The sequence below is a fragment of the Argentina silus genome (genome assembly GCF_951799395.1).
Source record: "Argentina silus genome assembly, chromosome: 20".
NCBI classification, from domain to species: Eukaryota; Metazoa; Chordata; class Actinopteri; order Argentiniformes; family Argentinidae; genus Argentina; species Argentina silus.
The window spans coordinates 8,762,087-8,775,806 of record NC_139674.1 but is presented as its reverse complement, the minus strand read 5'-3'; the positions used below and the strand labels follow the sequence as shown (position 1 = coordinate 8,775,806).

The 13,720-nt window shown below is 44.9% G+C and overlaps 1 protein-coding gene across 1 annotated transcript in view; it reads left to right on the top strand.

Moving 5' to 3' along the window:
* The window catches only part of nav3 (neuron navigator 3), a 47,610-nt gene that overhangs the window by 18,889 nt on the left and 15,001 nt on the right, over positions 1 to 13,720 (top strand). The window contains exons 5-16 of the mRNA XM_083692248.1: positions 1 to 288; positions 1,422 to 1,853; positions 2,172 to 2,213; positions 4,245 to 4,402; positions 4,696 to 4,884; positions 5,185 to 5,237; positions 6,229 to 6,249; positions 6,905 to 6,928; positions 7,607 to 7,630; positions 7,844 to 7,921; positions 12,100 to 12,183; positions 13,471 to 13,582. The exon at positions 1 to 288 is cut by the window's left edge and continues 436 nt beyond it. Of these exons, the coding sequence (XP_083548374.1) occupies positions 1 to 288; positions 1,422 to 1,853; positions 2,172 to 2,213; positions 4,245 to 4,402; positions 4,696 to 4,884; positions 5,185 to 5,237; positions 6,229 to 6,249; positions 6,905 to 6,928; positions 7,607 to 7,630; positions 7,844 to 7,921; positions 12,100 to 12,183; positions 13,471 to 13,582 (1,505 nt within the window). The remainder of the gene's footprint in view (positions 289 to 1,421; positions 1,854 to 2,171; positions 2,214 to 4,244; positions 4,403 to 4,695; positions 4,885 to 5,184; positions 5,238 to 6,228; positions 6,250 to 6,904; positions 6,929 to 7,606; positions 7,631 to 7,843; positions 7,922 to 12,099; positions 12,184 to 13,470; positions 13,583 to 13,720) is intronic.

The window sequence follows — 13,720 nt, the reverse complement described above, 5'->3', positions numbered from 1 at the left end:
TCGCTCCAGCTCCAGCAGCATCGACTCCAACGTCAGCGGCAAGTCAGCCGGGGGTAGCGGTGGAGCAGCCGCCTCAGGGGCCAAGCGCCGGGAGGCAGGGAAGGTGGGCTCCGGCCGCTCCAGCCCCATCACCATCAACCAGACGGACAAGGAGAAGGTGGCCGTGTCAGACCAAGACCCAGCGGGCCTCTCCACCTCCCCCAAGTCCAGCCCCACTTCCACTGGCCAGTCTGGCCTCAGGCAGCCAGGGTCCAAGTACCCTGACATCGCCTCACCCACCTTCCGCAGGTCAGACCCACTATACAACACATTCTGTTTCCTTTACTCATGTTAAAGTGCAAATCTATATCTATGAGCAAATGAAAAACGTTTGTCTTTGTTATCATCTGAGTGTTATGAAGATGGAGGGGAGTGTGTTGTTTCTTCAGTGTTTTCATTTGCTTCATGCTCAAGGCTACTATGAAATAGTGAAGTGTTATTTGTGGGGCGTAATATTCTTTGTCAGCACACAGACTGCACTGATAGATAGGGGTGTTCATTGAAACGGTCAGACTTCAAGGCTCACTCTCTTGAAGCGCCAAAATCTCAGCAAGGTTTTCTAGATAACGGGATGATTTAAAATCAACATCAGACGCTCACTTAATCATATTCTTTCAGCACTGAAAATTGATCAGTGTTTGTTCAGCTTCGAAGGCAAAGTAGATCAAGATGACGTTGCCCCCTGGTGTTCGGAACACGTCACTACAGATAGGCAGCGTTTTGTCAAGACCAACGGCTGATGATTTGCCATTCAGGTCAGGCAGATCTAATTCACCAGACTTGATTAAAGCTGACAGGGAAAGAGCCATCCCGCACGTTCATTAGAAGTGTGCGCTCGCATGGCGTGTCCGAACACAGACACTGTCCGTTCTGTCAAGACGTCGTGGCTAGTGGTTTGATTTATCTTCTCCCTAGAGAGAGTCACCTATTAATTCTGAGTGTGTTTGATGCCAGCCCACGTCAGACACAACAGGAGGGGAGCCACACAAACATATGTGTGAGGAAAGCAGGTTGAGTGGCTCGGCTGATTGGCTGATTGGATGCACCGAGAGGAAACGGCCAACGCCGCGACCGCAGATGTGTGAATACAAATCACTGAATTTCCAGCTCAGCTGTAGTGTAGCAGATGTGGCAGCAAGTAGGAATGTTGTATATTTAATTGATAATGAGTGCTCAGCATTGTAGTGTCAGATGAAAATGTCATATTGATTCAATATTTTCTGGTGGTGATAAAGACTGGGAGGGGGAAGGGAGCCAGGCACAGCTTAAGAGTAGAATACAAATGGTTTCTCAAGCCACCATCTCTTATCTCACATAGCTTAACTGGTGAACAAGTTTGATCACTCTTTCGGAACAATCATGATCACCTTCTCTTCCCACAGGTTGTTTGGCACCAAAGCCAGCAGCAAGGCCAGTACCCCGGGCACGCCTGACTCGGGCAAGTGCCCCTCAGCACTGGGCAGCCCTCACGGCACTCTGGCGCGGCAGGCCAGCCTGGACTCCCCGTCGTCGGGCACGGGTAGCCTGTGCAGCGCCGGTGGGCAGAGTGGGGGCAGCAGCCCGCTGTACGGCAAAGCCCCGGACCTGGGCACAGACTCGCCCGCCTCCAGCCCGGCGTCAGGCCTCTCGCTGCCCTCCAACGCCCGTCCCTGGCCTGCCAACCTCAGCAGCTCCTCAGCAGGCAGCAAGGACACACTCAGCTGCCAGAGCATGACCAGCCTGCACACAAGCACAGAGTCTATCGACCTGCCTCTGGGGCATCACGGGCCCAAGGTCACTCGCACGGGCAGTGTCAAGTCCACGCTCTCCGAGGGGTGAGTCCTGAGTCATGTCATCGTTGTGGTGTTGTTGCTCGCTGAAATGTGTTATAGCTGCATAAAACCTTTACGCATTATTGCGTAGATATCCCATTAATCAAATGTCAGCTTTTGAAATGTCTGTTTACGTTCTAAACCCTGAGTTCTCACTGTTCGTTATACTAAATTGTCAGTTTACCTCCTAAGAAAAACCTGTATGTGTGTATGTGTTTGATTTAGCAGTAGAGATGTGAATATAATCCTTTTCAACCAATGTAACTTACGTTTTTTTTCTTTATCAATTCTAATATTATTGTTCTCTGTGTTTTATAACAGCATGCCGCTTGACAGAAACACGCTCCCCAAAAAGGGACTGAGGTAGTCATCATCATCCAAATTTTGTCCTTCATATGTTGTCTTTTCACTCACCCGTTCTCACATTTGTCCAAACATGTACATTTGCCTTCAATTTACAAAAATCAGCTTTGTGTCCAATGAGCCTAGCATATTGCAATAGGAAGGCAGTGGTACAGGATTATATTAGCATTTGTGTGACGTTCATCTGAAGTAGCAGAGCAGACAGGGTTGTGGCATTAGCTGAGAGGTCGGGGCATCAGCTGAGGGTTTGAGCATGTTAATTATTCCTGTGTCCGACACCACTGCACCTCACGGTCAGTGGTGGCAATAGTCTACTATCATACTATGTAACTCAGAATTATTATCACACAGGAGGGTTTGAGTTTTGCCATAAAACATACAGTACTGTGCAAGCTTTCAGAGGGGTAGTCTTGTGTGAGGTCCTGTCCAAATCCTCTGCTCTGTGTGATATCTCATTGATAAATAACAATGATCTCACTGGAGACAGAATAGCCGTTGCGTGACTTTCCTATTTTTTAACTTTTCCTCATCATCCTTACTGACCACTGGCCATTTTAAGTCAAGTTTCCAGTACCTTTCTTTATTGACCCAAAGTCTAGACCCTGTCCCCCAGCCATTTTACTTATTAAAGGGTTGGATGAATGTTCTCAATTGCAACCTGGTCACAGAGCGCAGAAAGAGGGGGGTAGAGAGAGAGAGATAGATGGAGAGAGAGAGAACGATATCCACATCTTCCATCCATCACTGTCGACGCATCCATGAAACAAATGGCTTCTCCAACCAATTACACTTCAGGCAAAAAGCACAGGGTTCCCCAGGATACCACTCAGGGGCTGGGTCAGTTGCTCGATTCGACAGTGAACCTCTTTGTTGAAAAAGAGGAGTTCATTCATTCTTCACCAGCTAATGCACGATATGCAGTGAGGATCATTAACAACACAGAAAGTAGTTAGAGGAAATATTTATTTGAAAAGATTCCTTTTATAGCGAGGATTAGATAGATAGATAGATAGATAGATAGATAGATAGGTACTTTAGTGATCTCAGAGGGGAAATTAAGGAATAACAAAAGCTGTTCTCGAAAGTAAACAATAGCGGTCTCGCAAACACGCAAGTCCACCAGGAATAAAAACAGTCCCCATGAGTAGTAAAACGGTGAAAAGGTAAATAAAAGGTTTAGTGTCTGTGGTTATTTTGTTTAAATTTCGATGTTGGTTTTAACAAACAGTATAGAAAAACGACTGTAAACTACGATAAATAACTAAAAAAAGATGGAGCTGCTGAAACAGGCAGCAAGCTCTACCGGCACCTTTGATGACAAAGTGAAAGTGCTTCGTCTTACTTTCATATATCCCATTGTTCAGTTGTGATGTTTTCTATGCACACCAGCCTGAACCTACTCCTCACTCTGATTAAGCCATTCTCTTCTCTTCCCTTTATATAGAATTAAAATCAACCGACAGTGACGTGCAAAAGAGACCATTTTATGATTATATAAAACATGCAGGGACACCTGCCTATGTAGGAGAATTAGATGTCAATCAGCATACTTCTCTGAAAGAATTCACAGTTGGCTCTTAAAATGCAGAGGACTGAACAGAGGTCAGTTAGTAATATGGGTGTTTGAGAAAGTCCATGTTTAAAGGATGAGCATAAACTCAATTACCATCCTTAAAGGATTAAATATGGCTGCTTTTCAAGCACTTTGATAACACTTCCCCCTGCCAGGAGCCTTTTAGAGACGTGAGGAGAGCAAAGCTGCTGTCCGTGTCTATGAATGTGTGTGTGTGTGTGTGTGTGTGTGTGTGTGTGTGTGTGTGTGTGTGTGTGTGTGTGTGTGTGTGTGTGTGTGTGTGTGTATGTATGTGCATGTGTGAATGTGTGTATGCACGTATTGAACACACTCTAGTCATTTCATCACCATAGAGGAAATAACAGGTGCATAGTATAAAACTCTGCATGCAATGATGAGACCATAGTTTTTGAATAAGTGATGATCTAAGTTGACTTACCACACCATCCCATCTTCAGGTACCCCCCCTCATCCAGACAGACGTCCCATGAGGAGGGAAAGGAGTGGCTGCGCTCTCACTCCACTGGGGGGCTACAGGACACAGGGAGTCAGTCCCCCCTCTCTCCCCCGGGGGCCGCCTGTACCACCACTGGCAAATACCACTACTCCAACCTGCGTAAGCCCACTACCATCAATACATGTTATCAAGTCACAGGGATTGTGGTGTCAGCATAGGTTAAAATGTAATTTTTAAGGAAATTAATAGATTATAGACAGACCCGACACAAGTACATCTAGAGAGTTAACTCAAATGTATGTTTTGTCATATTGCTAGCTTCTTGGTACACTTGTTGCTTCTTGGCACCCTTGTGTAGTTGATTCTATCTGAGGTGTGTGTGTGTGTGTGTGTGTGTGTGTGTGTGTGTGTGTGTGTGTGTGTGTGTGTGTGTGTGTGTCTTCTCTGTCCAGTGAGCCCCACCAACCTGTCCCAGTACAACCTACCAGGCCAGAGTATGAGTCGCTCCAACAGCATCCCTGCCCATGACTCCTTCGACCTGTACGGGGAGGCCCACGCCCTGGGCGGCAGCGCCACCTCTCTGGAGGACAGACCCCGGGGCATGAGCCGCTCTGGCTCCTTTAGGGACAGCACAGACGAGGGTGAGCCACTAAGCCTAGATCAGCCTACGGCTAACTAGTAGCCTTCCAGTTAGCCTGTAAGAGCTCTTATCATAGCTAGAGAAGATACAGTAGAGTCAAGGTCAAGAGGGAATGTTGAGACACAGAATGTCATCTTTTCAGTTTGGGGATTTACTGTGGGGAATGTACTGATACCAGTCTGGCACTAGTCAAGGGTCAAGGCATTTGCAAGACTCAATTTGAAATTGTGCTTTTTTTCTTCTCTCTCTCTCTCTCCTCTCTCTCCTCTCTCTCTCTCTCCCTCTCTCTCTCTCTCTGTAGTCCATGGATCTTCACTGTCACTGGTCTCCAGTACGTCCTCCCTATACTCTGCGGTAAGTCATTTCTTCTCTCGACATCCACACAAACAACCTTAGTTGAGAACAATTTAGCTCTGCCCCTCATCTTTATTATGCTCTTTTTGATAGCAGTCTGAATCCCAGCTTTTCATACAATCTGTTTGTATAGCAGAGAGAGCAGGGGACTTCCATATACATATTTTAGCAGTATGCATCCAAATTGATTTAGGCAAAGGTGGAGAAGGGAAGGATTTTTTTAACACAAGCGACACTCCAGAAGTCACACCCGGTGAAATGATAGATTAGTTTAGGAGGAGAATCAATTACTGGCTCTCTCTATCTCTTTCCTCCTCAGCAGAAAGTTATAGAGAGGCCTTCGTAAGATTATAGTTTCACGAAGTAGAGTTTGCTTTCGAAAATATTCCCATTGGTCAAAAAACAACATTATTATTTATATTGTGTATAGATGGTTGATTCATATTCATATGTCAAGTGTGTTTGTCCAAAACCACACCATTTCTACATTGTGTTGCTATGGTTTTGTTTTTCCTCTCAATTATCTTTTGCATTAGATCCTGTGCTTTTTTGTTTGCCATATCATTTCTTCTCATCTTTGGCATTACCTAGTCATGAGTTTGGTTTTCCATTTCATCTCTTACCACACACCACCTGATCAAGACTACTTTATAAAGACAGCAATTTGAATTAACTCTCAGGAAAGGAACGCCTAAATTGATCGCAGAATGTGTCATGACAATGATGCATCAGCCCAAACAAATTGTCATGTTAATCATTCACCCCAACAAGAATCCCAAACAACATTTTGTAACCTGCTGTGTTATATCAAAGCACGCCAGTACAGGAGACAGCCAGATCATTATATTGTTGATCAAAGGCCATAGATGAAAACCAATGAAAATGCTTGGCTTACACAAAAGTCCACCCCCTGTTTGCAGGGGCAATGCAAAGTGTTGAGTGGCCGTGGTTACCATTGCCGCTGCTTGAACCCCCGTTTTCTTACTTCCAGGTGCTATCCTTTCTGGCCAAGGTAAAGACTGTGCTGTCAGCTATGATCCCATCTCACAGACAAGTGTTTGTATTCCCAAGACACGATTGAGCATCTGATCAAATCCAGGATCTGAAGCTTGTTGAAATATGGCAGCCATTTATTTACACCGTTTCTTTTTTATCTTTTGGTGTGCAAAAACCAAGCAAAATGTATTGTATGTATTTTTCACCTGCCACATCAATCGCTTATTGCTTTTACAGCCCAAGAAAGAGTTGGTTAATGCAGTCTATACCTTACTTAGAGTGACACCACAATCAATAGCAGGGAAACACAAACACCAGTCTTTGCATTGGCTTCCACGTAACTGGCATCATCCATGGTCTTGTGGCTCATGCATCATTCTCGATCAATAGCGAGACCCAATTCTCCTCTCATTATGACACGTTATTCAGCACACAGACACAGGCCAGCTCTCAGAGAGATGAGGCAGTGAGGGTAGAGGGAGCAGTGCCGTAAAAGTCTTTAGCGATTGTATTATTAGTTCCCTACAAGGCCGTTGGGGAGCACTCCACTTTACATGTGCATTAATCTGAATACATTGTTAAAAATAAGCTTTCAGAACTGAATCATCTCCATACACTTGGTTTATTACCATACTTTTTTTTAACAAGGTGTGTTTTTTTCTCCCATACAGACAGAGGAAAAGGCCCATTCTGAGGTAAGAGGCTTTACTTGACGAGTGAAGAAGTGTCTTTCTGTCTGTCTGTCTGTTTGTTTGTCTGTCTGCCTGTCTGTCTGTTTGTTTGTCTGTCTGTTTCAATACTGATAGGTGTGACAATCAAAGCACAATCAGTGTTTTTTTATGTACTTGTCTAAAATCAGATCTGGTCTGTATCAGTGACCAATCAAAAAGTACAACACATAAAGTGATGGTATAACCTGGTATTGGTGTACAGGTAAAAGCTGTTTAACCCTCTGTTGCACTGCTTGTATGACTACTCTATAACCAAACGGCACTTAACTCTATCTTTACCACACATACTTACAGTCATGGACAAACAGCATGAATACAATCTACGTTTTGTCCTTCTATTTGGTTTCAATTATCACATGTTGTCTTCATTAAGTTATCACATGTTGTCTTTGTTTCTTGTTGACAGTTATACCTGCCCTGATGTATTTTCCATGCGTATGCACTTGTTTCCGTATAAGTGACTAATTTTGTCCAATACTGTACTGTGTGTGAGAGGAGATCTATTGTATTTTAATCACTAACCATGAGAAAACGTATTGTGTCTATCTCGCTCTGTTATAACTATTATTTATCATACTATTTCTGCTGTTTGGTATAAGCATGCAACATAGAGTTAATTGTGTACTTTTATTTTCAATCAAGGGCCAAACAGTCCAAAATACCACGGTAATTCCTTTTACATTTACATTCTACCCTAGTGTTTTATTCTGTGACAGTGAGTCAAAGACTTTTACATCAAAGTGTTACCTGATATTCCAGATGCGTATTTGCTTGTGAGATCAAAAGATAAGCATGCTCTGTTGTATTATTTTCAATCAGTCCTTCTTTTTAGGAGAGACGTGATCATATTGCTAATATATGAATGTTCTCTTTAAACAGCAAATCAGAAAGCTGCGACGAGAACTAGACGCCTCCCAGGAGAAGGTCGCGACCCTCACGGGTCAGCTGTCTGCCAATGTGAGTTTGTTTACGTCCACAAAACAACAAACACAGTTAAAATGTCAGCCTCAGGGTTCATTTGCATCAGAGCCTGTCAGAGAGAGGTTTTAAGGGAAATGTTAGGTTTGCGATCCCTTCCATGGAAATCAGTGAGACACCCACTAATTCCTTTCTCTCTGACTGAATGTTGTAAACCCCTCTATGTGTGTGTGTGTGTGTGTGTGTGTGTGTGTGTGTGTGTGTGTGTGTGCGTGTGCGTGTGCGCGTGCGTGTGCGCGTGCGCGTGTGTGTCCGTCAGCCTCTGACGAAAAGTTCTAAAGTCTGGGGTTTTAACACGGCTGAAGGAAGCTGCTTGTTTACCATGAGTTGTCCTGCGCGAGTGTCTGGCCCAGCGGGGTGTCAGCGGAGGGCGGCCTGACGCATGCATATTCAACACTAGCTTAGAGAGAGTGAAAGGCAAGAGCTTGTGAGCCTTTATTGTAGTGTGTGTGTGCGGGGTTAGAGAGCAGCCGAAGCCTGGCCTGGCAGTCTCGGCGGAGAGATGGAGGCCCCTGTGTTTTTCGGTGCAGTGCCCTGCGTGAAGTGTCTGATCAAGCGTGAGGCAGACAGGGTCTTGTCTGTGGTCGACTGCTTTGATCGCTGAGCTATACAGGCATTCAAAGGAACTTTACCAGGAACTTTGGAGATCGAGGGAGCTACACCGAGCTGTCAGACGGATGTCAGATGTCTTTGTAAAAAAGTTTTGTTGTTTTGTTTATGTAATGGTGGAGACAACTTTTGGAACTCGTCGAGTATTCAACCCTGTGTACAGTGTGTATTAGCTATACCGTAATGAACAATTATTTATCATAGGTGTCAGATTTTCACTCAGTTGTAACTGCTGACTCATTGATAATGGGAAGAGGTCAGTTAACCCCATTGGAAAAAAAACACATCCAGATCCTCCATCCAGTGTCAGGATTTAGATTACAATCCATTATTCATTGTACTACAAAATCTGTGAGGGAAATCACACCTGCCTCCTGCCCCAATTGTAAAATGGTGGCACGGTGGTTGAAAAAAAACACCCCACTGTGTATAATGCCTGATTCCTCCTGATCCCAATCTGTTACAGTAGAGGGGGGGGGGAAATGTCATCCCTAGCATCCTCTCACGGTCTTCCTAGTGCCAATGGGTGTGTCTTGCCTAAGCTTTCACAGCTCATGCTTTGCCACATGGAAACCATGTCAGTGAAGCTGCTGGTTTCCCTCCCGACTGGCCATCTTCTCAACCTTACACATGCACTACTATCATTCATCAAGGCTGTATTTTACCTCAAGGTTAGATGCTGTAGGCTTATTTGTCTGGCTGAGATATTCTGTGTATATGTTGGCAGGCATATTCTCTGGAATGGATGAATACATTTAAATCCCATTTTGGCTGAGACACTGCTTCCTCATTGGATGAATCAGCTCTATGCTGATTGAGGACATTGTCATTTCAACTCATACTGTATTGTGACACATTCATTCACTGTCACATTGTCTCAGAACATGCTCTCTTAGTTAATGTGTATAAATTCTTTGTCTATCTTTTCCCCCCTGCAATAAGGAATGTCTCTCATGAATGACTTGTCATTGTTTCATCTTGGGACTGCGGATAAGTCAGTCTGAGCTTGGCTAAAATGGCTTCCACTTCCAACAAATACTTACAGTTGTGTAGTCACATATGATTAGAGCTCTCTGACATTCATTTCAATTAATTTCATATTTGTTTTGGTTTTGTTTGATCAGAAACCAAAAACCAGAATCCTGGAAAGAATGATTAAAAAGAACAAGTGATGCCAAACTGGCTCGGTATTGCACTGTGTGTAGTTTTTTTTTCTTCTATTTGGAAGGGATTACATTCCTTGCCTTCGCTGTCATTAAAGTGGGTTTAAGAGTTCAGGCTCATAGACGGATTTATACCCTCCCACCTCTCTACCCACATTCCCTCTTTCTCCTTCACCTTCCTTCACCCTCCTTTCTTTCCTATAGTTCCAACAGGTCCCTTATCTTCCCCACCCTCTCTTTTTCCTTTTTCCTCCTCTCTCTCTCTCTCTCTCTCTCTCTCTCTCTCTCCTCTAGCTTCCCATCCCTCTCTCCCTATAACCCCCTCCCCTCTACCTCATTTCTCCCCTCCCTGTCTTTGTAGCCCTGAGGGATTTAGTGTAGCGGTCGGTGTTGGCTCAGGCCAAATTAGTCGTGCTGACTGGCGTGTTTCTATGCACACACATGTTAGCGTAGATGGTTGTACCAGAGAGGGCTTCGAGGATGTCATTGCCGCTGGGAAGCAGTAGGGGCAGCTCTCTTGCCGGCTCGCTGGTTTGGCCTTCCCTCAACCGCTACCCCGGCTCCTATCACAGACCCCAGGCTGGGGGTCGCAGGGCCAAGGGTGACCGTGTGGCCAGGACTGCACAGACGGCCCAGCCGCAGGACGCGTGGGCAGCTGCACAGCCCTTCCTGCGGGGCGGACAGGTGGGCAGCCTTGGTGGGTTCAGCAGGTGGAGATCACATGATGCAGGAGGGCCGATGCGATTGGACATGTGACATTTCCAAAGATTACTGTGTACGAGTCAGCCAGAAAGGCAGCGAGGGGAAGCCAGTATTTTGGAGATTGCAAGCCAATAGTGTGGAGGTGTTTTTCGTGTTGGTGTGTGCACTGGTGTGTATTTACTCTCTCCTCCCTTTCTCTCTGCACCGTGTACAAGTTGAGCTGAGATTCTCTTATCTGTGGGCACGCTGCCTGGTTCTGTGTGACTCACTGGTCCTGACAGGTGTCTGCAGCTCCGCGCTTAGGATGGGTGGATAAGGTGGGGGTGTGAGAACACACTCCCTCTCTCGCTTTCTCTCTCTATTCACACATGCAGGCATAGACACACACACACACACACACACATACACACACACACAGACACACACACATACACAAACACACACACACACACATACACAAACACAAACAGGCTATGCACTATCCTTGTATTTATACTTGTTTCTTCAGATGAGGGCTGTGCACACACACACACACACACACACACACACCACTATCATTTTCACAGAGCTTTAATGAGCAGATGGCTTGATGCTGCTAAACATTTGGTACCCTTCAGAGTGTCAGCAGTGTTTCTTCAGGTGAAAAACGAAGTCAGGCACCGCAAAGAAATAGTAACCCTTCTCTGACCTGCAATAGAGCAGGACGATGCTGGTTCTTTGTGGTTTCTGATGGGCTCAGGTGTGTGTGTGTTTGTGCATGTCAAAATCACCAGTCGGCTGTTAAAATGGGTCATGGTCATGGCCTGCAGCATGCTTGCATGTTTCTGTTGTTGTATTCAGTTTGAAGTTCAGTAAATTAAGCCAGTGAGCCATACTCAGAGAGAAGGGAACCTTCTGGCCAAGCTGAGGTAACTAGCTACCAGTTCTTTAACACAGCAGAGCAGCTTCCTCAGGAGGGGTTGACAGCCACCCCAAGCTCCATGTTCTTACAAGTTCTCAACATCATGTCTCCTTTGAACATCCTCATGTACAGTTACAGTTCAAACCCGCTTCAAAGCTCTGACTGGACCAGTGGGGAAAGTTATTAGTTATGCTATGTTCCACAACATTGCAGTGTAGAGTACAGGCTCTAACCAGAGGGACCTTTTTTGAAAGTTTGGTTCGGTGTATAAATAAACATGATGGCATAGTCTGTGGGTGTAATGAGCCCACAGTTTTATGGTGGGATGACTTGACTGAATAGCTCTTTTTATCTGAGCTGATGTTCCTCAGGGAGAGCCCGGAGCGAGTGATGAAACATGCCGAAAAAACACAAGGGGAAAAATGCCTTCTGGGTCACACAGATTGCAGTTATACATATTTATGTAGCTATTATGATGATGGGTTCTTCATGCTATTTGCCAAATGTGTGTTTGTGGATCCTGCTGCCTCGAATCCACCTGATTAGATGTGTTTCCCCTCCTACGGAGAATTATTTATTTATAGAACCTCAGGAAAATGGGACAGGAACTCAACGAAAGATAGTGTGAAACTCACAAAAAAAAGTTATGAATGTCAGTTGCCCTTGAAACGCATTTTCCTACCAGTTCCTCTCAGTGCTAGATGAATATTGTCCCTGTATGCCACCTGCAGTATCATGCCCAGACCAGAACCCCTTAATTAACTGTCTTCCTGTTGTTGCAGGCTCACCTGGTGGCAGCGTTTGAGAAGAGCCTGGGGAACATGACCTGTCGCCTGCAGAGTCTCACCATGACAGCGGAGCAAAAGGTAAGTTGCTACATTCTGCCACATACGTGCCGACAAGCTCCGGCTCTCAGACATGCGTAAGTAATAACTACACATACCGGCCTGAAAGGGGTTGCATTGTTTGTCAGAAAAGTCTGTATATGTACTGTCTCACTGGCAATCCAAGGTTGTTGCGTGTGAACAGCATTTTAGATTCGTACCTACAGCGTTCTAGTATCATACCTACAGTGTTCTAGAATCATACCTACAGCGTTCTAGAATCATACTGTGTACCTACAGCGTTCTAGAATCACACTGACAGCATTTTCTCTCTCACTAGGAGACCCACTTATTCCACATATGCTGACCTATAATGTGGTTAGGGTTAGGGTTACTACTTTAGCAATGGCAGAAGTGTCTCGTTCAGTAGTTGGCAGCGCTTGAGTGGGATTACAGTCTCACAGAACAACTCCAATCGGGTGGCGTTGAGCTCTGAAACGAAGATCACTGAAAGAATGGTGCATTTGTTTAAAGCCATCCCTATGATTGAAACATGAGTGTCTCCTTCTGTTCGTGTAAAACCTACCACTCATAACATTGATGAGCTTTGGCGACTCTAATTCTCTATAAATTAAAGCGAAGAGATGCTAGAGGGATGTCTTTGTTAAACAAGCAACTACGCCCTCCCAACTTTTAATTAAAGGTGAAACCCTATCGCAAGCCTGCAGCGGTCTTTAGGGGATTGGAGCACTGTTTCCTTGTATCTAATCGTGTAGATTCAATAGAGAGCGGCGCAATGCAGGTTTTATACTAAGCAGGTGGGGCGTGGGGTGAAAGTCTTATTGCACAAAACCATACACTTATCCTCTTAAACCTGCTTATGGCTTATCTCTGTGTGCTTTGGAGACAGGAATGATATCTGACAGACATATCTAACAGCTGTCATTTAGTTGTGATTGGGTTGGTGCCCTCAGCCATACAAATGAAGGCCAGGCGTTACAGGGATTTACTGATTTACTGATCTCATGTACTGTTTAGATGCTGAAAATGCATTTTGTCCTAATTATATATATATATATATATATATATATATATATATATATATATATATATATATATATACGTGTGTGAAGGAGGAACAAGTTATATATATATAGATCTGCTACACACAAAGCACATTTTTTGTTGTTCCAAGGTCATTGATCTGTCTGCCAGCGCATGTTCTCATTGTTCAATGAAGTCTCACTGGAGATTCTAATGCTGTGGAAGTTGTGGTTCTGTGGAAGCTGACCTTCTGTACGTGGTGTATTTCTGTCCCTCTGTCTACAGGAGTCAGAGCTGGCTGAGCTGAGAGAGACCATCGAGGCGCTGAAAGCCCAGAACACAGACGCCCAGACAGCCATCCAAGTGGCCCTCAACGGCCCGGACCACCTACACAGAGGTAGCTAGTGCAGCTGTGAAGATACCCTCCATCCACGTTGTAACGTGGGCAAGAAATGGACTCATCGACCCACACACTTCACACTCGTTCCCTCTTCACACATGAGAGCAGCCGTGCACCACTCTCCATTGTTTTTCA